Source organism: Lepidochelys kempii, chromosome 20, assembly GCF_965140265.1.
Source record: "Lepidochelys kempii isolate rLepKem1 chromosome 20, rLepKem1.hap2, whole genome shotgun sequence".
Classification (NCBI taxonomy): Eukaryota; Metazoa; Chordata; order Testudines; family Cheloniidae; genus Lepidochelys; species Lepidochelys kempii.
This window is the reverse complement of record NC_133275.1, coordinates 24,036,067-24,059,150: the sequence shown is the minus strand read 5'-3', so window position 1 is coordinate 24,059,150 and position 23,084 is coordinate 24,036,067. Positions and strand designations below refer to the sequence as shown.

General features: G+C 62.9%; 2 protein-coding genes across 7 annotated transcripts; both read right to left on the bottom strand.

Moving 5' to 3' along the window:
* Positions 1-632: 632 nt before the first annotated feature.
* Positions 633-13,880, bottom strand: LOC140900804 (afadin- and alpha-actinin-binding protein-like). 6 transcript variants are annotated; one of them, XM_073318652.1, is made up of 13 exons: positions 11,428-13,796; positions 9,465-10,585; positions 8,683-8,874; positions 7,867-7,977; positions 6,960-7,113; positions 6,428-6,503; positions 5,393-5,531; positions 5,182-5,314; positions 4,503-4,648; positions 3,379-3,552; positions 2,752-2,869; positions 2,099-2,273; positions 633-1,488 (listed from the first exon to the last, which is right to left on the bottom strand). In XM_073318652.1, exons 2-13 carry the CDS (start codon positions 9,621-9,623, stop codon positions 1,347-1,349), a joined length of 1,719 nt encoding a protein of 572 aa, XP_073174753.1. In that variant the 5' UTR covers positions 9,624-10,585; positions 11,428-13,796; the 3' UTR covers positions 633-1,346. The 6 variants fall into 6 exon arrangements, with proteins under 6 accessions (XP_073174753.1, XP_073174749.1, XP_073174750.1 ...); XM_073318648.1 differs by having other exon boundaries at positions 5,182-5,531; positions 9,465-9,637; positions 10,511-10,585; XM_073318649.1 differs by lacking the exon at positions 11,428-13,796 and adding an exon at positions 13,838-13,880 and having other exon boundaries at positions 5,182-5,531; positions 9,465-9,637.
* A 1-nt stretch (position 13,881) lies between these two features.
* CLPP (caseinolytic mitochondrial matrix peptidase proteolytic subunit) lies at positions 13,882-18,353 on the bottom strand. Its single transcript, XM_073318654.1, has 7 exons — positions 18,278-18,353; positions 16,923-17,024; positions 16,380-16,451; positions 15,758-15,854; positions 15,433-15,620; positions 14,905-15,010; positions 13,882-14,412 (listed from the first exon to the last, which is right to left on the bottom strand). Exons 1-7 carry the CDS (start codon positions 18,293-18,295, stop codon positions 14,249-14,251), a joined length of 747 nt encoding a protein of 248 aa, XP_073174755.1. The 5' UTR covers positions 18,296-18,353; the 3' UTR covers positions 13,882-14,248.
* Positions 18,354-23,084: the final 4,731 nt, after the last annotated feature.

Genomic DNA, 23,084 nt, shown 5'->3' with positions numbered 1-23,084 from the left:
TTGTGGGAAGTAGGGGTCTGGCCCTCGCTCTCCGCCCCCCCAGTGCATTGTGGGAAGGAGCGACATGGGCGTCCCCGACCCTCTCCCCCGGTGCATTGTGGGAAGGAGCGACATGAGCGTCCCCGACCCTCTCCCCCGGTGCATTGTGGGAAAGAGCGACATGGGCGTCCCCGACCCTCTCCCCCGGTGCATTGTGGGAAAGAGCGACATGGGCGTCCCCGACCCTCCCCCCGGTGCATTGTGGGAAAGAGCGACATGGGCGTCCCCGACCCTCCCCCGCAGTGCATTGTGGGAAGGATTAAGTGACTTGACAACTGCCCCAGTGCATTCTGGGACCGAGGGACAGCCATGGGCAGCCGCCCCAGTGCATGATGGGAAGCAGAGACCGGGCCAGGAAGAAGGGGCATCAGTCCCTGGGTCCAGAGGTGCAGGACTTTGGCCATCCCTGGCTCAGGGCCGAGAAGCAAGGGCCGCCCTGCTCCATGCAAACTCCTTGGGCAGCTCCACCCCCGAGACAGCTTCTCCCCCCGCAGAAATTTACCCACATTGGCCTGGCAAGGCTGGAGCTTGCTTTTGCCCTCACCCCTGCCGCCGCCGTCTGGCCCAGCAGACCCCGTCGCTGTCACCCCATTTTAAAAGACAAAAACATTACCTTTAAATGTCTCTTTATTATAATAAATATAAAAGTAGCTAAGAAGCCCCCCGCCCCCAGCACCAGGACACAGAATAGCAACACCCAGGGGAGGGGGATAACATTTTGGATGAGGCAGCAGCAGAAGGGAAAGCCCTTCTCCATTCTCCAAGGCAAGTTTTTTTACATTCACAATCCCTGGGTCGGGTGGGGGAGTTTGCTAGCACCCAGCCTTGAGGAGGTTTCAGTGGAGAAAGGCACCAAGCAAGCAGCGTTTAACTGGCTTTTATAGAACAGCCCAATATTTAAAACCACGACTGTCAAAAAGTAAAAATATCAGAGACCTCCAGGGAGGATAAAAAGCTTACAGGCAAAGAGCAGGGATTCCTCTCCGCAGAGAATTCCCAACTCATGAGCCAGTAGTGAGATCACATCTACTGAGTCACCATCCACACAGGCTGCAGCTATGGAGGTCTGAGCAAGAAGTTAGCACTCATCAGGGTGGATTAGATCTTCCAAGGAGGGGGGGAAACACCCCCCCCCACACACAAATGTTACTAGTGGTGGTCAAAGATTGTGCAGCACTGGGAGGAGCTGACCCTGTTCTTCCAGCAATGGAGGGACTGGGTGGGAACAGTGGTGTGAGGTCAACCTGAGTGTCTTCAAGCTCAAGTAGCACAGAGGTCAGGTTCTTCCAGGTAAATGCAGCAAGGGGCTAGAAGGAGCGGTCTAAGAAGTGGTCCAGAAGGTCACTGCTAATGGGCCAGAAGTCCTCGCTCTCTGTCTGGCAGGCTGTGTCTTTGTGGCTTTCCTTCTGGTCATTACTCTGCTGGCTGGACTGCGTGGGGGGTGGGGGTCTGTGGGGAGATCAGGGTGAGAGATTCAGAATCATGTTCTACTAGGTCCCCAATTGCATTTTCTTTCCCTTACACATGGGGACATCGAGAAGGTCCCAAACACAGTGCAGGAGTCACAGCAGCTGCTCTTAACACCTGAATCCTACTGGTGGGTGTAGTTGCTAAAGAACTCCCCTCTCTACCCCCTCCCCCCCACACCCAACCTCCAGCTTCTCCTGGGTTCCCACCTCCACCAGCCATCTAAAATCCTCGGCGGCTGCTTCCCCAATCCTTGGCACAGGTCCCAGTCCTGGTTACTCTAGCATTTTGCAGCCAGCCTTTTGTGCATGTCCTTCCCTTTCCTCAACGAGTCCCTGTGCTGGGCCCTGGGGTGCCCTCATTGCCTGCTTTCCAGCCAACCTGTGTGCCGCTCATGACCCTCCAGGGCTGTTCTAAGTCCCCAGCCCCATAGCTGCAGCAGTCCATGCTCTGTCGATGGTTAGATCAGTTGCAGTTGTATGGGAGGTCGCTCAGTCTGGCTGCAGGGATGCAGCTGGCCATAGCAGTTGGGATTTACTAGGTTATGCCTGGTCCACCTCACAGAGCACGGCCTTCCCATGCTACTCCGTACCCGTTATCCGGGATGAGCTTCAGCACCCTGAGCAGCTCCGCCGTGCTGGGTGTGACGGGACTGGGGGCGAGGTGCCTGCTTCTGACCAGCACCACTGGGGTGTTGGCCTTCGGGTAGGGGGTGTAGGTGGGTTTGTTCCATTTCTTTGGCTGGGGGAGAATCTCCTGTTCCGCAGCTGAGGAGGAAGGGGAAGGGAGGTTAGAGGCAGCCATGGGGCTAGGACTCAGACTAGCCATGGAGAGGAGGGGGTGAAAAGGGATGGCAGCAGACACACAGCGCTCACACGCAGGAGAGTAGATACAGCCAATGCTGGGTGTGTGAGGGCCGTCGGTCAAGACTACCTGGAGGAGGAGTCCAGACCCTCTGCACCAGCTCTGCTTCCAGTTGGGCGCCTTAGAGCTTCAGGGCATGATCTGAGCCAGGGGCAAGCAGCAGGGTTCACACCTTCCGCATGCAATACAAGCGGTGAGCTCACCCGCAGTCCCTGCCCATGGCAAGGGAGCAGTGATGCTGGTAAATGGTGCAGAGATCCCACCACAGGGCCATAGAGCCTCTTCCAGAGTCCCCTTGGGAGCCTGCGGAGCCTTTCCCACCGGTGGTGGGAATCCACATGCCTTGATGGGAAGCCTGTTTACTGGTCCGGCCCTGCTCACCTTGGGCAGCAAGTGGGGCCGATTGCCTCCGCCCAGGGTCTCTGGGTCCCAGCCCCGCCACTGTGCTCAGGAAGTGCTGCTTCAGGAGGATGGCTCGTTCCTCCTCAAACTGCTTCCTCTAGCAGGAGAGGGGAAGAAGAGAAATAAGGAGCCAGGATGCCGGGTGAGGGAAGGTTCCCATGGACGGCTCCTTCCAACCCCCTCCCCCTCTCCCTACTTATCACACTCCCGACTCCAGCGACTTTTCAATGGGCTTCCCTGGGTACTCCGGCATGCCCGCCACCCGGCCCTCGCCCCGGCATCTCTCTGCACCAGCAACCCTTGGGCCTGCCTGTGGCTAAAGGGACGGGGCCTTCTGAATGCCATGGAGAACCAAAGATACAGGCCCCGCTCACCCACAAAACGACCCCCAGAGCCAGCAATCCAGAAGCCAACTCAGGGAGGAAGATGCTGTTCAGTGAGCGATCCCCACCCTTCGGCCCCTCCGGAGGAGACCCTGGGGTCCGGCCACGCAAGGCAGAGGAAGGCCTAGCTTGCCATCCCAATAGATGCACAGGACGTGGTCCCTAAAGAGTTGAACGTGAGCCCCCATGGCTTGGCATGGAAGAGGAAGCAGAGGCTAGCTACCTCATGCCCCAGGCGGATGGCAGCTTCTGTGAAGTTCTTGCGCTCCTCCTCGAAGGCTCGCTTCTGCTGCTGGAACACCTCCTGCTCCTCCTGCAGCCGCTGCTGCTCCTCCAGGAAGTAGGAGCCCCTCAGGCTGGCCGGCAGCTCGCTGTTGGCAGCTGCAATCAGTTGCTCCTGGGAGGAGGATGGGGAGAGAAGCCAGGGGCCTGAAGAGGCAGCAATCCCCTGGAGGTGTGGCTTGCGGGGAATCAAACCCACCACCTTCAGGTCGCACAGCACCAGCCTCTGCTGCGGCAGGTGGGGGTGAGCTCGGAGTTGGAGCGACAACTACAAAGAGCCCGGGACAAGCTGGGAAGCAGCTGCCCAAATGTGGTGGATTTGAAATCTGGGTTTTCTTGCTCCGGCCTGCAAGCCAGGGCCTCCGCAGGGGCGCCGGCGCCAGCCATCAGCGCAGTCAGCAGACGGACCCCGCCCCGGAGTAAGGTGGGGTAAATTGTATAGCCCGGCCTTAGGGAGCAGCCTGTTCTGTCCTCTCTCCGGCTTTGGGCTGGTGTGTTAATGCAGGCCATGGGACTTCCCTGAATTCGTTCCGGTGTGAACTAGAACCGAAATGTCCCATTGCTAGTGATGGCGAGTCACCCCCAGCCCTTGGTAAGTTGTGCCAGTGGTTAACGAAGTCCCTTCATCGTTAAAACGTACACCTTATTTCTAGTCTGAACTGATCTAGCTTCATCTTCCAGCCATTGGCTCGTTAGACCTTTGCCTGGTAGACTGACCAGTCTGTGACCAAGCCGCCCCCCTCACCCCCGCTTTGTTAAGTGCCCAGAGTCGCTCTCTGTAAGGCAGGTTTTCCAACTTCTTAATCCTTCTCGTGGCTCTTCTCTGACCCCTCTCCTGTTTACACCATCCTTCTGGAAGGGTGGGCACCAGAGCCGGACCCAGGATCCCAGCAGCAGGTAGGTGGGATGAGCTCCAGGGCCACGGGCATTGAGCCGGATGGTTCGGCCGCTCAGCTGATGCCATGGTATGCGCCCATCTCTTGATTGTGGCTCCGGAACCTGGGTCCCACCTGTGGGGCATGTGGGTGGGGGAGGGCAGGGAGTTCCCCCTGCAAGGGTGCTCACCTGGAAACATCGCTGCTGAAAGGCAATCAGCTGCTGGCTGTCCTCGATCTCCGCCTTCAGCTTCATGATCTCCTTGTCATGGTCCGTCACGCTGATCACATGGTCCCCACCCTCGGCCTCGCACCCCTGGGAGCCGGTGGCCACTGCTGGAAGGATGGAGCAAGGACAGCTGAGCTCTGGAAGGTGGAACGGTGGCGGGGGGTGGGGGGGTGTTTCTGGGCTCTCAAAGGGGAGCCAGGGTATGGCTGCTTGGGGGGAGATCCTTCCCACAGTAGGGCTGATCGAACAGGCAGGGCAAGCCCCCCTTCTTGGCCCAGCGAGGAGGAGAGTGGGGTTGGGGGGGGACCATTGGTGGAGACACCCTGAGGTGAATCCCCCTCGGCGTAGGGACTGGGGGGTCTCTCTAGGGCAGGGACAGAGGAGAGGATGTGAGGAGGGGTGAAGGTCTAGGGCAGGGTTTGGGGACAGCAGCCGGTGGGGCATGAACGGGTTGGGCTCCCTCTCCAAAGGGATTGGGGGGTTCCTCTGGGGCACGTTTGGGGAGGGCAGGGGGATGGGCTCGGGGAGACGGGGCCATGGGGTAACAGACACCCAGCCTGGCACCTCGTGAGGTCACTGCCCGGGGAGGGGGGGGGCTGCCCCAGATGAGATCGCAGCTGGCGGGCGGGGAGGGTCATACCCTGACTGCCCAGACTTTCCACAGGGCTCTTGAAGCTGCGCCATTGGTCCCGGATGCTGCACGTCAGCTGCCCCTGCGTCGCGTTGGACGAACGGGTCCCCTCCGGCGCCGGCTCCGGCTCCCCTTCGCCTCCCTGCACGGGGCAGCGGGGCGGGATGAGCGGCCAGGGAAGCAGCACCCCCGCCAGCGGCCCCCGGAGGGCAGCACTCACCTGGGCAGCCCCCAGCAGGCCCCCCGTGTCCTGGCGCAACTGGTCCAGCAGCCGCTTCAGCTCCGCGTTCTCCAGCATCAGCTCCTGCAGCTGCTTCTCCTGGGCCGCCAGCAGGGAGCGGAACATCTCCTCCTCCTTCCTGCCGGGGTGGGGAGCTACCCACTGAGCCCCCCAACGTGCCCCAGAGCCCCACCCCAGCATCCCCCAGCACCAGCATCCCCCAGAGCCCCCCCAGCCCAGCACCCAACCACCCTCAGTGTCCCCCAGAGCCCCACCCCAGCGTCCACCAGCGCCCCCCAGCCCCCACCCACCCTCAGCATCCCCCAGCCCAGCACCCACCCACTCCCAGCATTCTCCAGAGCCCCCCAGCCCCCACCCACCCTCAGCATCCCCCAGCCCAGCACCCGCCCACTCCGTTTGCCCCCTAGTGATCCACTCACCAAGACACCCCCATGGTCCCACCAGCACCCCACCCCTGCCCAGCATCTCCCAAAGCCCCACCCCAGCACCCCCCGCCTCCCCAGTGACCCACCCACCAAGACACCCCGATGATCCTGCCAGTGCCCCCCCAGCACCCACCCTCAGCGCCCCCCCAGTGCCTCACCCTATCACATTCACCCACCCCAACTGCTCCCAGTGACCCCCAGCATCCCCCACCCCAGCACCTGCCCACCAAGACACCCCTACTGCTCCCATTCACCCAGACCTTCCCATCCTCCGCCACTGGCCTCCCTCAGCCAGAGCCCCCACAGGACCCTCTCCCCAGGGCCCCACCTTCCTATGGCCCATCATCCAGTCAGATCCCCCCCCCCACAACTGCCTACACACCCATTGTCCTCCCTGAGCCACCACCGAGAGGAACTCCCCCCATCCCCCTGCACAGCCTCCCCCCACCGCAGGGTTCAGACCCAGCCATGCGACCCCACCCACAGGCACATGCCAGCTGCCCTTGTCTGCCATGGCCAGGGGGCCGCCTCTGCCCAGCCCAGCGCCCAGAACTCCAGGTGCCCAGCACGGACAGGCCTCGTCTCTTACCTGCCGAGTGACTTCCCGGTTTTCCAGGTTGCCCTTCTGCCATCCGCCCGGCCCAGGTTATTGAGAATCTCCATGGCTGGGGGAGAGCAAGGACTCTCAGAACGACAGCCCCTAACGAGCTAACCCCCACACCGCTCTAACCACGAGGCCCCTCCCTGAGCCAGGGACATAACCCAGGCGTCCTGACTCCCAGCCCCCTGCTCTAACCACTGGGCCCCACTCCCTTGACAGTGCTAGGGATAGAACCCAGGAGTCCTGGCCCTGTAACGTCCCCTTCTCTAGCTACTGTACTGCGCTATCTCCCCTGAACTTTAGCTTTGTGCTGAAATCTTGTGCCTCTACCAGAAAGACCACTCACCCACCACTGAAATGCAGCCACCTCTGGGGCGGAGCAGGGCAGCTATTTACCCGCCGCAGAGAACGCAGCAAGTGGAGAAGCCTGAATCTGATGGGAACTGCAGCAGGGAGCGGGTATGTAGGGAGGCAGAAGGTAGATCCACAGAGGTCACCCCGGCACTCCCCACTCACTCACCCGCGCGCCGGTCCCTCTTGTCCGTCAGCTGCTGGCTCATCTTCTCCTTCAGCCGGCTCAGCTCCTGCTCCTTCCTCCTCAACTCGTGGCGGTGTTGCGCCCCACGGCTGGCAAGGGTGGCCAGGAGCTTCACCACCTGCTGGGCACCCCAAGGCTGCCCCCTCCCGTCACTGTAACTCTGCCCCGAGGGGCACAAGAACCAGCCCAATGCGTGGCTTGGCTCAACCGTAGATGGGGGCCCCCCCCCTCAGTCATCTACACCGGGGATCTCAGCACCGCGCTTCCTTCTGGATCACAGATGGCTGCTGGCCTGTGCTTCAGCCATGCCCCTGGGTGGATGGGTGTTGGGGGTGTCCCTGGGTAGGCAGGGGTGCTGGGTGGGCAGCCAGTGCGGGGGGGTAGCGCTCCAAGGCATGCAAGGGGGTGATGCCCTGGCACCTGCACCCGCCCCTTTGCCCTCGATGGCTTTGCCCCGCTCGAACCCAGGCTCCGATCAGGGTCACTGAAGTGCCTTCAGGACCCTCCAGCAGCACAATGGCTTGTTGTGCGTCACTAGCCTGTGGAACTCCCTGCCACAGGAAGCTGTTGAGGCCAAGAACTCAGCCAGATTCCAAGCGGGATACGGATACCAACCGCCAGAGCTGTAAGAGTTAATGCCCAGAGCCAGTGTCCATTAGAGGTCAGGATGAGACTCCATGCGGGGAGCAGATGATCCCTAACTGCATCTGTGACGTTTCTACCCCCCACCACCCACCCGCCCGAAGCCTTTGGGGCTGACTGTCAGAAATGGGAGTCAGGTCCGATCCAGTATGGCAGTTCCTATGCACCCCTTCCACAGGGGTCTGGCACGTCGCTGTGGGATGGGGCAGCCGGGTGGGAAGATCCCCCCCGTCCCGCGCCCCCTCACCTCATCCTTCTCTCCTTTCAGCAAGGCCAGCAGCTCTTTGTTCTTGCTCTGCAGCTGCCGCTCCTCGCTCTGCACAGCCGCGATCTCTCTCTCGCAGGCCTCCACTTGCGCCTGGCGTGGGAAAAGAGACGGTGGACGCAGGGCTGGCAGCTCCCGCAGGCACCACTCCCGGGAGACTGTCAGAAGTTAGCAAGCCCGCCAGGGCCCTGTCCGATCCCCCAGAGGGGTAGGAGGCTGGGGAGCCACCTCCGTAAGCGCCCTGGGGCAGCATCTAGCTCGCCTCGCAGGGCGGAATCCATCTGGGCACAGCGCTCGGAGTATCACCGATTCTAACGGCGAGGCCTCCTCCCCTTCCCGTGGGAAACGATCCCTTAGCTCAGCTGGGACCCACCCCCCCAACCCCTCAAGTTCCCCCTTCGTTCAGCTCCAAGTCTTTGCCCCACTCTGACACGCTCCTCTCCTGCTGGCCGTCAGCCTGTGGAACTCTCCACCACAGGAAAGTAGCGTGGTTGGGTAGCATCCTGACCCACGGCGATGCAAGCTAAGAGAGGGGTGGCCCAACCGCAAGGCTCAGGACACACGGCGACGACCACCGCAGGGGGGGTCCCACTGCCACCAAAAACCTGCACTGGGCTGTTGGTGGGCGATTGCCCAAGGCAATTCATGCCCTCGGCTGAACCCTCTGGTGTCTGCCGCTGCCGGAGAAAGGGCACAAGACTCGGCTTGTCTCCTTCGTCCAGGGCACTCCGAGCCCGATGGGCCCTTTCTCCGAGCCGGTGCAAACCACAGCCCCTCCCCCGGCTCCCCAGCACCCACCTTGAGCTTGCTCTGCCGGCCCCTCAGGTAGCCCAGCTCGCCGGCTCGCCTCAGCTCCTCGGCCTCCATGGCGCCCAGCTTGGCCGAGGCCTCCCGGTAGAGCCGCAGCAGGGCGTAGGTGCCGTTCACCAGGGCCCGGAGGTCAAAGCCTCCCTCCGCATAGAGTGGGGCCAGCCCCAGCACCCTCACCTCCTGCAGGGGCAGATGGGCCAGACCGGGGGACTGGGGGTCATGGCAGGGCAGGGTTTGGATCCCAATTAGCCCCGCCCTTCCCCACTCATGACCCGCCTTCCCAATTAGCCCCACCCACTCCCGCTCAGCCCCATCCCCTGCCATGTCCCCAATTAGCTCCCTCATGCCCCCACCACCTCCCCGATTACCCCAAGTCCTGTCCAGTTGCACCCCGTTTGCCCTGCCCCCTGCCCAGTTGTAGCTCCGCCCCATTAGCTCCACCCCTCTCCCCCACCTTCTGTCCCCTTAGCTCCAGCCCCTGGCCAATTTGACTTGACCCAGCTCCCCAGGCTGCGGGTCCCCAGAGATCTGTACCAAGAAGGGTTGGATTTCAGGGCCCAGCCGGCTGCAGCCTGGCTGTTTGGCAGGGGAATCCCCCTGGGGCTGGAGAGGTGCCTTTTCTTTGTCCCGGGAAATTCACAATGAGCGTGGGATCCCTCCATGGAACCAGCGAGGAGGGTTAACGGGGCCCACCGCAGTCAGGGCAGGAACCAGCCCGTTGCCCTGGGCATATTAACCCCTCCCAGCCTGGCACCCGGGACGCCACCTGCCTCGTTGAGGTATGAGATGCAGTGATCAATGTTGGTGCTCCAGCAGAAGGCCCCGCTCAGCTCACTGGCCCCCTCCAGCAGCTCCAGGGGGCCATCGGGGTCGGCCAGGCTGGTCGCCACCAGTGAAGAGATGCCTGGCTCAGGGATGTACTTGGCCATTGCACCCCTGGTCTCTGCAGTGGGGGAAAGAGACTGTGAAATCTGGGCTCCAGCAGGGCAGACCAGGGTGAAGGAGCTAGCCCAAGAGGTCAGAGTCAGTCAGGGACATAGCTGGGAATAGAACCCAGGAGTCCTGGCTTCCAGCCCCACCCCTGCTCTAACCATTACACCCCACACTCCTCCCAGAGCTGGGAATAGAACCCAGGAGTCCTATAGAATCCAGGAGTCCTGGCTGCCAGCCCTGCACTCTATCACACTGTTTAGACAAGCAGAGATAACCACCCAAGAACCCCACTCTAATCACTGCCCCACGCTGCCCCACAGGGCTTGGCTCTCAGATATGGAACCAGGTGCTCCTAACTAACCGCTCCCTGCTCTGAGTCAGGGCCAGGAACTACCCAGATCCCTGCGGCCACCTGACCCTACATCTGCCAAAATGTTTGGCCCAAGTTCCCATGGGTGCGGGGTGCAGTGGTTAGAGCAGGGGGGCCGGAAGCAAGGACTCCTGGGTTCTATTCCAGCTCTGGGAGGAGAGTGGGGTCTAGAGGGAGAGGGACAGGTGGGTCAGGACTCCTGGGTTCTATTCCGGTCTTGGGATGAGGTGGGGTTCAGGGTCTAATGAGGAAGGGAAGAGGGTTAGAGAAGCAGGTTTGGGAGTCAGGACCCTGGAATTCTGTTCCCAGCTCTAACTTGGAGCCTGGGTCCCATCCTGTCCCGTCCCCGTCCCCCGTTTGTGCCTCAGTTTCCCTTTCCAGTAAAGAAGGGGCAACACCAACTTACCAGCTTCACAGAGGGGAGGGGCCCACGAGGCTTCAAAGCACTTTAATGTGAGAAAACGCACCCTGGGGTCCTTAGCCCCAAAGCCAGATTGTGGCCCTGGCAGTTACCTGGTGATGGCTCGGCCTCCTGTGCCGAGGGGCACCCCAAGTTCTCCAGAGCTCCCCGCTGCAGACAAATGGGAACTGAGAGGAAACGGGGAGAAGCTCAAAAATCTTCCCAGATTGGCAGGAAAAATGGGGGCTCAGGCTCCCGCGCCCCTCGACCTCCCTACCCACTGGTGATGCCCCCACAGGGCTCCTGGCCCTCCAGGAGCTCAGAGCCCAGGGGCTCCTACTGCCAGACATCGCAGTACAACCTGAGAGCTGGCCCCCACTGAACGCAGCCCGCGCACGCAGACCCCCACAATCCAGACCTCAACCCAGCACTTCCAACCCCCACCTCCAGCCCAAGTCCCCCCGGCGCCCCACCATCCAGACTCCAACCCCAGACCCAGCCCCCTCAATCCCAACCCCCCATAACCCTGACCCCAACCCAGCACCTCCAACCCAGTTCTCCTCAGCCCGCCACCATCCAGACCCCAGACCCCACAATCCCAGCCCCCACCTCCAGCCCCACCACCCTCAATCCCCGCCCCACACAATCCAGACCTCCTCTCAATCCCAACCACCCAACTCCAGCTCAATTCTCCCAACCTCAGCCCCCCACAATCCAGACACCAACCCCCCACCTCCATCCCAGGCCCCCACAATCCAGACACCAACCCCCCACCTCCATCCCAGGCCCCCACAATCCAGACACCAACCCCCCACCTCCATCCCAGGCCCCCACAATCCAGACACCAACCCCCCACCTCCATCCCAGCCCCCCACAATCCAGACACCAACCCCCCACCTCCATCCCAGGCCCCCACAATCCAAGCCCCCCAAAACCCCAACTCCATTAGCCAAACCCGGCAACCCCCCCACACCCAGCACCTTCCAAATATCCACCCCACCCCCTCTGGCCCCAGCCCCCTGTAACCTACCCAGCTCCCAGCCCAGCTGATCTCACTGTGGGAACAGCAAACAAAAGCCACCTCCCTGGCCCCGGGAACCTTTCAAACAGCCCGCCTCCCAGCGCCTCTCCCATTGGCCATTCTGCCCCACTCTGTGGCTTTCCACTGGGCGAGAAGGCAGCAGGGCTAGCCAATGGCATTGCTTAGGAGGGAGGGGCGTGGCTAGGGAGATGGGCATGCTGGGAATTGTAGTTCTTTGTGGCTGTGTAAGCCCACATGGAGGGTGGATGGGGCTTGAGGGGGATTGAAGGGGCTCTAGGTACAGAGGGTGGCTCTGGGCGAGATATACAGGGTTCTAGAGGGATGCAGATACAGAGTTATACGGGGCAGATGTTGTGGCTAGAAGGGACAGATACGGGTGTGTATCTGGAGAGAGGAGCAGGTGAGGAATGGACAGGGTGCATAGATGGAAATACAGGGTGTATGGGGGGGCCGTAGGACTGGATATGGGGATACAGGGCTGGAGAGAGACAGATTTTTTCTCCTTCTTGTGTGCAAAGCAGCAGCCTGGTTCTCGTTCTCTGCACCCACAGCTTGTGCAGAGTCTCTGCGAGCCACTTGAAATGGAGCAGGGCCCTGCTGGGAGCAGCGCTGCCCCTGCTGGGCACTCAGGGGCCAGGGAGCTCCAGCTCTGGCCCCGCTGGGCACTCAGGGGCCCGGTGCTGCAGGACGCGGGGGGCTCTGGCCCTGGCCCTGGCCCCGCTGGGCACTCAGGGGCCCGGTGCTGCAGGACGCGGGGGGCTCTGGCCCCGGTCCCGCTGGGCACTCAGGGGCCCGGTGCTGCAGGACGCGGGGGGCTCTGGCCCCGGTCCCGCTGGGCACTCAGGGGCCCGGTGCTGCAGGACGCGGGGGGCTCTGGCCCCGGTCCCGCTGGGCACTCAGGGGCCCGGTGCTGCAGGACGCGGGGGGCTCTGGCCCCGGCCCCGCTGGGCACTCAGGGGCCCGGTGCTGCAGGACGCGGGGGGCTCTGGCCCCGGCCCCGCTGGGCACTCAGGGGCCCGGTGCTGCAGGACGCGGGGGGCTCTGGCCCCGGCCCCGCTGGGCACTCAGGGGCCCGGTGCTGCAGGACGCGGGGGGCTCTGGCCCCGGCCCCGCTGGGCACTCAGGGGCCCGGTGCTGCAGGACGCGGGGGGCTCTGGCCCCGGCCCCGCTGGGCACTCAGGAGCCCGGTGCTGCAGGACGCGGGGGGCTCTGGCCCCGGCCCCGCTGGGCACTCAGGGGCCCGGTGCTGCAGGACGCGGGGGGCTCTGGCCCCGGCCCCGCTGGGCACTCAGGGGCCCGGTGCTGCAGGACGCGGGGGGCTCTGGCCCCGGCCCCGCTGGGCACTCAGGGGCCCGGTGCTGCAGGACGCGGGGGGCTCTGGCCCCGGCCCCGCTGGGCACTCAGGGGCCCGGTGCTGCAGGACGCGGGGGGCTCTGGCCCTGACCCTGCTGGGCACTCAGGGGCCCGGTGCTGCAGGACGCGGGGGGCTCTGGCCCTGACCCTGCTGGGCACTCAGGGGCCCGGTGCTGCAGGACGCGGGGGCTCTGGCCCCGCTGGGGCAGTGGCTCAGCACGAGGGGCTCTGCCGAGGGTCCTGGGGGCTCCCTCGCAGTCAGTGCTGATCCCAGTGCCCTAGGATGGTGCTGGGGGCGCTGTGCTACATCCTAGAGGTAAAACTGAGGCCCGGCCCCCCTGTGGTCACAAAAGATCCCATTAAATCTGCACCGGAGTCCACACCAACACCCCCCTTTACGCAACGTCCAGCTGCCTTCCCTAGAATCCCCTCTGCAGTCAGCCCGCGACGGGCTTGTCTTCACCGCCTGGCCTAGATGACCACGCAGCAGAAGAGCCGCTTGTTTCCCTCTCACCCCTCCTCCCGGGCCAATGACCCATTGCTCCACGTCAGACATTCCCTGCGCTTTACCCGGGCCAGCTTTAAAAGGCTCAGGCCGCCCCCACCCACCCCTCCCCAGGGGCAGAGCACGACACAGGCCAATGCATTACATCACCTTTCTACAAGAGCGATCGTGTACCTGCCCTGCCCCACCCTAAAGGTGGCCGCATTTCAGTCCAGAGTGAACCAGACCCTTGTGCGGCGTTGCTGTGAGCTGTTAAATAGCTGCTGCAAACCCTGCTTGGGATCTTTCCCCAAAGAGTCCTTCGCAAAAAACGCACACACCGGTCAGCAAAGACCTGTTGAGAATCACTCCCGGGCAGGGACTGTCCCAGCTGCTCGGGGAGAGAGGGAGAAAGTACACAGCACTGGGCTATTCTCTGCTCCCTGCGGGTCAGTAGGAAGCAGAACTCAAGAGACACAAGGGGACCAGGACATGGGGAGCATGAAGGAGGCTTAAAGACATGTCCCCATCTCAAGAAATATTTGTTTCACGCATCCTCACCTGCTGACGTTTCAGGGGAAAGGACCCAACACAGAGTGCGAACAGCTTGGCCAGTTCAATTTAATAACAATCATTCAGCTAATGACTCTACACCAGGAGGGGTGGCGTGTTCGTGCGACCCAAAGGTACCAAAATAATTGCACCCTGCCAGACACACCCCAGCTCGCCAGCTGCTGGTGGGGCAGCAGAGGGGGACACCCAGTGGGAGGTATGGGGGTGGTTTCCTCTCACATCCATCCAGCAAGCGGGGTGTGTGTGGGTGTAATCCCAGCATGGGGCTTTGCTGCCCCCATCCCTCTGCTTCGAGTGGTTGGTGTCTCCTAGCTTCCTCCCTCCTGACTGGAACGATCCCCAGCACCCCGGCAAAGCACCAGCCACCTCTGTCAGTTCCCATCCGAGCCCAGAGGTCTCTCAGGGCTCAGCTGAGGAAGAGGAGGAGGGCGGGGAAGGCTCTTTCTGGACCAGCTCCGGCTCGTCCTCTCCGTCGTGAGGGGGGTGGACCAGCACCTTGTCCAAGATCCCGAACTCCTGGGCTTCCATGGGGCTCATGTAGCGGTCTCTCTCCATGGTGGACTCTGCAGGACAAGGTGAAGGTGAGGGATGCCCTGGGCTGGGGGGCAGAGAGCCTCTAGACTCTGGCCTAGGGCACATCACCCTCTAGTGGCTGACCCAAAGAGAGGGGGGGGGATAAAAGCCTGAACACTGCAGCAGCCACTGGAGATCCCCCCTGGAGTTCCCACATCTAGAGCAGAAGATTCTAGCCTCACTGGTGTCTCTGGAGTTAACAAACCCCTGCACTGCTTGAGATATTTCACCCCATCAGCATCCATTCCTTCCTGACCCCTGCAGTAGCAAGCAGCTGACGCCCTGAAGCATGAGGGCTGATCACCCCGCCTTCAGGATCTGAACTTTGACCTCTCCACACAGGGGGGTGTGAGGCTGGATCTGGGCCCCACTCCCTCCCACTTCCCCCGTAGAACGGAGACATTTTGGGAAGCTCAGTGCAGCTGTCCCCACCTCCCCCTGCCTCATTGGAGACCCCAGAGGGCTATTTCAGGGGCACTCACCGATCACCTCCAGGGGCTGCTTGGTGTGCTTGGCGTACAGCCCGTTGATCTGCTTCTTCAGCTTCAGGATCTCCTCGGCTTGGATGGCGATGTCCGTGGCTTGCCCCTGTGGGGAGGCACCATGAGGTGCAGCCTGGCTTCACGGAGCCCCCAGCAGGGGGTGCCCCTCACTAGTCCAACTGCAGCAGGACAGAGCAGAGCTGTGCCAAACTCGGCATCGGCCAGGAACGATAGTGGGTCTCTATCCACTCGGGGACGGCGACCTTAGGGTCAAAGGTTCCCCCTACCCCGGAGGGACCCCCCAGGACCGGCAGCCAGAGGGGAACCTGCCCCCGTGGTCCAATCAGTCCCCAGCCTCGTCCGCAACATCGGGGGCTGGTCAGTGCCTGCTGGGATGGGCCCTGGCAGCATGGAGATTCCCCCGGCCGGGGGCTGCTGGGACTGATCTTGACGCTAAAGGGGCCCCCATACGTCCCCCGCCCCAGGGCTCCCACTCCCGCCAGGGGGCCGATCGGTGCCCGGACTCACCCGCGCCCCTCCCGAAGGCTGGTGGATCATGATGCGGGAGTTGGGCAGGGAGTGCCTCATACCCTGGGAGCCGGCAGCCAGGAGCAGCGACCCCATGCTGGCCGCCTGCCCCACGCACCAGGTGCAGATGGGGTTCAGGATGTACTGCATGGTGTCATAGATGGCCAGCCCCGAGGTCACGGCACCACCTGGAGAGAGAACCGGAGAATGACGGCAGGCAGGAGGGAGGATCTCTCCGATTCACCCAGCCTCAGCCAGAAGGGGGCACTTCGGGGGATGGCCGGCTGGTCTCATAGTGGTGCTCACAGTCTGGGCTTCCACTCACCAGGGCTGTTGATGTACATGTGGATCGGCTTCTTGTTGCTCTCTGACTGCAGGAAGAGCAGCTGGGCAATGACCAGACTGGCCACCCCATCGTCGATCTGCGGAAGGTGGAGAGATAGAGGTGGCAGCAACCTGGGGAACTCCCTACTGCAGGGGCTCGGAGAGACAAACGTAGCGGCTGGGGCGGTTTGAAATGTTTTTTCCCCTCAAGGCTGAATCATTTCACGACCATTAACTCTCGTGGCTCAGAGAAGGAGGGTTAGGGTTAGGGGCTGGCAGGGGGTCAGGATTCTGCCAGCTCAAACCACTCCTCACCACTATGTGGGGTGGAACGCCTCCTCTGACGCCTATTGGTCTGGTCCAGAGCATTATTGGGGCGTGGGGAGGTGGATACAGGGGTAGAAGGGCCCATTGTCTGATAGCACAGCAAGGGGTTTGCTGACCCCCTGGTCCAGTGTATGTGTGGGGCTCTGGCCCAGGAGGACACTAGAGTAGCTGGTACAGGCAGTGGCTGACCCCACACCCCCGTTAGAGACAGGGCGACCCCACCCTCTTTATCTCCTGTTGGGCGGGGGCTGCGTGAGCCCAGGGTGGCTGGGCCACGAGCGGCCCCGGACACTCACCGGCCCCATGACGCACACGATCCTCTCCCGCAGCAGCCGGGAGTAAATGTCGTAGGCTCTCTCGCCGCGGCCCTGCAACACACACCAGGAGCTCAGCCCAGCTGGGAATTAACACTGCCAGCACCCTCTCGAGGGGCAGGGAGGGAGTGCGGGGGGCAGAGGGGGCCTGAGCACCTGGGGAGGGAGCAAGATTCATGATTGCATGTGGGAGTCCTGGTTTCGTAGCGCACAAGTGAAATGAGTTTGGTGGGGCTCAGTTCAGCCGCTAGACAATGTTAACAGCTCAGCCCAAAAGCCAACACCTGACCAGGCCCTGTCCAGAGAGACCCAGGGTTGGGCTAGCAGGGGGCTGCGGGTCGGAACTGAGGGGCATCGGCAGGGCTGGGGGGACCCCAGGGCTGGGCTAGCAGGGGGCCTGCGGGTCAGGACTGAGGGGCACCGGCAGGGCTGGGCTAGCAGGGGGCTGTGGGTCGGGACTGAGGGGCACCGGCAGGGCTGGGCTAGCAGGGGGCTGTGGGTCGGGACTGAGGGACACCAGCTCACCGTCTGCTCCACCACGATGGGGATGAGTGGGATGTGGCTCACTGGTGTCCGGTGGAGGCTCCGGTGAGCAGTCGCTGCCTGGCAGCCGGGACGGAGGGTGCGCTGTGGGGCAGAGACCCAGCCAGTTAGGGGAGAATGAACCGCTGCCCCCCCCACCTGGGCATAGGTCACTTCCTAGCACTCCTGCCCCCTCCACCCCCCAATCCGCTCTGTGCCCAGCCCCCACCCCACACTGCAGCACCTCCCTGCCCTGCAACCACCAGGGCCCAAGGCAGGGACCCCCCTCCCCCCCAACAGGGGCCTGCCCCCGGCACCCTCACCCCAGGGGGGGATCTGAGCCCAGCGACATCAATGGAATCCTCACTTCCTGCTCTAACCACTAGACCCCTGCCCCTCCCAGCGCCGGGGATAGAACCCAGGAGTCCTGGCTCCCAGCCCCCCCTGCTCTAACCACTCAGCCACAATCCCCTCCCAGCGCCGGGGATAGAACCCAGGAGTCCTGGCTCCCAGCCCCCCCTGCTCTAACCTACCAGCCCCCACTCCCCTCCCAGCGCCGGGGATAGAACCCAGGAGTCCTGGCTCCCAGCCCCCCCTGCTCTAACCACTCAGCCACGATCCCCTCCCAGCGCCAGGGAGAGAACCCAGGAGTCCTGGCTCCCAGCCCCCCCTGCTCTAACCACTGAGCCCCGATCCCCTCCCAGCGCCAGGGAGAGAACCCAGGAGTCCTGGCTCCCAGCCCCCCCTGCTCTAACCACTGAGCCCCGATCCCCTCTCAGCGCCGGGGAGAGAACCCAGGAGTCCTGGCTCCCAGCCCCCCCTGCTCTAACCTACCAGCCCCCACTCCCCTCCCAGCGCCGGGGATAGAACCCAGGAGTCCTGGCTCCCAGCCCCCCCTGCTCTAACCACTCAGCCACGATCCCCTCCCAGCGCCAGGGAGAGAACCCAGGAGTCCTGGCTCCCAGCCCCCCCTGCTCTAACCACTGAGCCCCGATCCCCTCCCAGCGCCAGGGAGAGAACCCAGGAGTCCTGGCTCCCAGCCCCCCCTGCTCTAACCACTGAGCCCCGATCCCCTCCCAGCGCCAGGGAGAGAACCCAGGAGTCCTGGCTCCCAGCCCCCCCTGCTCTAACCACTGAGCCCCGATCCCCTCTCAGCGCCGGGGAGAGAACCCAGGAGTCCTGGCTCCCAGCCCCCCCTGCTCTAACCTACCAGCCCCCACTCCCCTCCCAGCGCCGGGGATAGAACCCAGGAGTCCTGGCTCCCAGCCCCCCCTGCTCTAACCACTCAGCCACGATCCCCTCCCAGCGCCAGGGAGAGAACCCAGGAGTCCTGGCTCCCAGCCCCACCCCCCACTCACTGCTATTCTCAGCAGCATCTTCTCGCTCCAACCCAGCCCCGCCCCTTCCCTGCTCCCGCGACCCGGACGTGATGCCCTGCCCCGCCCCTCAGGAGGTGGAGCCTGTGGGAGTCATGTGATCAGGGCACCTCAGGCTGGAACTACAGCTCCCAGCATGCATGGCGCGGCTGCAGTGACTGCTGGGGATTGTAGTTCTAGCGCCTGGGCTGCTGATTGGAGAAGGTGGAGCGGGGTCTAGTGGTTAGAGCTGGGGGGAGGGTTAAAAGCCAGGACTCCTGGGTTCTATCCCCAGCCCTGGGAGGGGAGTGGGGTCTAGTGGTTAGAGCAGGGGGCTGGGAGCCAGGACTCCTGGGTTCTCCCCCAAGAATGATGACTTTGTTGTGACCCAGTGGAATGGCTTTACGCGGTGTCATTGTGACCAGGACACAGCTGCTGACCAGCCCCACACCCCCCGAGAGCTGGGGATGGAACCCAGGAGTCCTGACTCCCAGCCCCGACCCAGTTCTAGCCACTAGACCCCACTGCTCTCCCAGCACTGGGGCTAGAAGCCAGGTGTGCCACCCCTCTGTGTCCAGAGCCAGCCTGGCCGTGCTGGAGGAAGCGAGACAGATGATTCCTCAGGGTCCTGGCAGAGGCTGTCACCCCCCGTCGATGTGTGGCAGCCTTGTGCCAAGTGCCCCCCCCACCTCAGGGTCTCTAGTGCCCACCTTGATTTCACACCCCATGTTCTGCATCGCCCAGTTCACTGGGGGACGTGGCGGAGCCTGCAGCCCCCGCACACACCACACAGGGGCAGCAAGGAGCGAGGAATAGCCAGGCAGCCAGCTGGAAGTTGGGGGGCCAGGGTGGGGTCTGTCCAGCCCAGGCTCACAGGTTGGTGCCCAGGCTCACGGTTCGGTGCTGGAGGCACAAAGGAGCTTGTAGGAATTGGGCTGAGACCTGCCCAATTTGATACACCCAGGGATGGCAGAGCAGGGTGGGGTCAAATCGGCAAACCTAAGCCTTGGCTCCCTGGGTGCAAGAGGGGAGTGGCAGGCAGGCCACAGAGCCGGGCGATAGCACTTGGGAAGGGCACCAGGATTTATGAGGTGTTAATTGGTGGCGTGTGCCCGTCCCAGCAAAGGGCCCGCGCCCAGGGTGTGATAACAGAGGGTGAAACCGGGCAGTGATTACATTGCGGAGATGTCTCAGCTAGCCGGGGCAAACCTCAGACAACTCAGAGAGCACCCCCTGGTCTCCCACTGGACCCCATGCCCCTGCTGGAGACAAGGCTAGAACCCAGGAGTCCTGGCTCAGTCTCACCACTAGACCCCCTCTCCCTCCCCGTCCTCCTCGGAGCTCAGTGGCGTGTCTCTCTGTTTAGAACAGTGCAGCTAAAGTTTAGGGAATTCTCACTTTGGGGGTCTTTGAAGCCAAGGTTCACTTTGGGATTTAACTGTTGTATTTCACACTGCTCCTCCCCTAGGCAATGAGGTACAGTCGTTAAAGCAGGAGCAGGGTAGGGAACCTGGACTCCTGGGTTCTGTCCCTGGCTGTGGGAGGGGAATGGGGTCTAGTGGTTACAGCAGGATTCCGGGGCTCTATTCCGCACTTCACTGACACGCTGTCTGTCCTTGGGTGAGGCATGCTTGGTGCCTCATTTTCCCCTTTGTAGCCAGGGTGAACACTTCCTGAGTTTCCCAGGAAGGGCCCCAGGAGCTGAGACCTTTGGGCCAAGTCCATCTGAAATGTTACTGCAGGGCAAAGTGTGATCACCCGGCCTCCTCCCCTGCCTGCAGTAACTATCCCAAGGCAGCTGGGAAACAAGATAGGGCGCTCCCACGTGTAACCGTCATTCCCTGTCCCCCGGGCGTGGGAGGGTGCCATCCAGCACCGTCCGGAGCTGGAGGGAGTGCAGGGTGAAGGACAACACCAGGCGCCCAGAGCAGCCAGGAGAACATGCCACAGAAAGGGGACTGGGGTGGCGTGGTTAGAGCAGGGGGGGCTGGGAGCCAGGACTCCTGAGTTCTATCCCTGGCTCAGGGACGGGAGTGGGCGCTAGTGGTTCGAACGGGGGGGCTGGGAGCCAGGACTCCTGAGTTCTATCCCTGGCTCAGGGACGGGAGTGGGCTCTAGTGGTTCGAGCGGGGGGGCTGGGAGCCAGGACTCCTGAGTTCTATCCCTGGCTCAGGGACGGGAGTGGGCTCTAGCGGTTCGAGCAGGGGGGCTGGGAGCCAGCATGCCTGGGTTTTATCCCTGGCTCAAGGACGGGAGTGGGCTCTAGTGGTTCGAGCAGGGGGGCTGGGAGCCAGGACTCCTGGGTTCTATCCCTGGCTCAGGGAGGGGAGCGGGGTCTAGTGTTTAGAGTAGTGGGGCTGGGAGCCAGGATTGCACTGGAGTCAATGGGACCCTATCCCCAGCTGGTATAAACCGGGTGGTGGGACTCAGTGGAGCTGGCTTGCTTTACAGCAGGTGAGGATGTGGCTTCTTGGCTCCGCTCCCCGGCTTGGGAGCCGATTCTGGGCCTGGTGCCCAGTACACACTAGTGCAAACTGGGGGGAATTCCCCCCCTCCCCTGTTGGCCTGGTGGAAATGCCACGTGGGAGGAGCGAGCACCATACCTGCTGGGGAGATGCTGTGGTTGCCAAGGGTCACTGCTAAGGTTTGGCCCCCGCCTGCGGCTGCCAGGCGTGTCCCGCTCACCCCCTGTGCTGTGAGTCACAGAGCGTGAGTCGCTACCTCCCAGCTCTGATTCCCGGCACTCCCTGGGCTCAAGCAGCGACCCCAGGGCTGGGGACTGGCTGGCTCAGGGGGCATGGGGCCTGTCTCCTCAAGGGGGCACCGGCTCCAATCAGGCCCCAAGTCAGGAGGGACCAAAATTCGTTCCCCTCTGAGATGCTTGATGTGAAATGAGTTTGGGGGGGTGTCTCAGCCCAGGGGTCCGTAGCGCTCGTTGGCAGGCTCAGTGGCGATGTCCAGGACCAGCTGGGCCAAGGAGCCAGAGCAGCTGCTCCCTCGGTTCCCCTTTGGGCAGGAGCTGCCCCTGTGCCCAAGCTGGCTGAGGTGGAAGCCCTCAGCTGGGCACCATGACCAGCTGGGCACCGTGGGAGAATTTCTGAGCTGAATCGCCAGGCTTTCCAGCTGCTTCCAGCCCCGGCCCTGGACTGAGCCCAGGCAGCTGCTGGAGTCAGTTGTTATATTGCGGCCAAAGTACTTCCCCACCCCCAACGCTAGTCCGGGCTCCCAGCTCTAACCACTAGTCCCCACTCCCCTCCCAGAGCTGGGATAGAACCCAGGCGTCCTGGCTCCCCTCCTGGTTCATGTGGGAAATGTTGTGAGGCCAGAGTCCCAGGACCCAGAGGCACCCACGGCTTCAGCTTGGGCTTCCCCCTGGGATGGCAGCGGTGTCTAGGGAGTCAGGACTCCTGGGTTCTCTCTCCATTGCTGGAAGGAAGCAGGCTCTAGTGGTTAGACCCCTGGCTCTGGCACAGAATTCAGCTCCCTGCCCCCACCCAGGGCACCTCTTTGTTCACAGGCAGATTAGCGGCTGTTTCCATCCCGCTTTCCCAGCGCCTTTTCTCCCTGAACTTTTTTATCTAGACAGGAAAAGAAACAAAGAGCCCGTTCAGCATTAGCTGCGCAGCACCGGCCCCAACCTCCCATGGGCACGGCCCTCGCAGGGCTGGAGCGCCCAGCTCCCAAGCCCCCCAGCGCTGTGCGAGCTCACCCCCCACCGCCCCAGGATCCATGTGCTAGTACCAAGACTCTCACTTTCTCCGCACTGATCTTGGCCGGGGCCTGGGCAGTGCCCGGCGTGACGGGGCCCTGATCTTGGTTGGGGTCTGGGCAGCGCCCGGCGCGACGGGGCCCTGATCTCGGTTGGGGTCTGGGCAGCGCCCGGCGCGACGGGGCCCTGATCTCGGTTGGGGTCTGGGCAGTGCCCAGCACAACGGGGCCCTGATCTCAGTCGGGGTCTGGCCAGTGCCCGGCGCGATGGGGCCCTGATCTCAGTCGGGGTCTGGCCAGTGCCCGGTGCGACGGGGCCCTGATCTCGGTTGGCCTGGCACAGAGGGGCACTGATCTTAGTCAGGGCCTGGTGCCATTACCATGGTCTAGATGGGCCCTGACCATTTGCTCCTCTGTAGTGTCCCAGAAGGCGGCTGTACATGGGCAATTTTTTCAGTCGAATGGGCTCCCAATTGGAAGCCAAAGAAGCCTCCCACCCCCTGGACCCCGTGAATTTCGCACTGATTTCCCGCCCCCGTCTCTGCACCCTGCCCCAGCCCATCGGCTGGGATTTCGCCATCCGCCTCTGCTCTGGAAGAAGCTGGCACGACCCTGCATGCCCCCGAGCTGGCGAGCCACAGTCAGCACTCTCTGCGGCTTGCTGGGCACCGGGGCCTGGCTCAGGTTAGGGGAGATCCCGCCCGAAACTACAGGGGCGTCTTTGCTCCCAAAAGGAGCCGCACCAGGTGCCCCCCCAAGCCCAGCACCACTTTCAGCGGGGAGAACAAGCTTCAGCCGTGGCCCGTGGCTTCTGTCCACGGCACGATTGGCTCAGGGACGCGCCAGAAGTCCCAGCTCAGCGTCAGGGCCAGTGACTTATCTCGGGCTGGGCAGGCTCAGTGCCAGCCAGCACACTGGCCACGGGCCCACTTGGTCCCGTCCTTTGCTGACAGCTGCCCCGTGTATAAGCCGGCCCTGGAGACATGGCTTGAGACCCCCCCAGCTAAAGAGCTGCGGCTTATCTGTGAGTATATAGGGCGTAGGGCTGCTTTCTCCACTCCTCTGTGGAGCGAAGCCGTGGGCTCTCTGCCCGTCGCCCGCG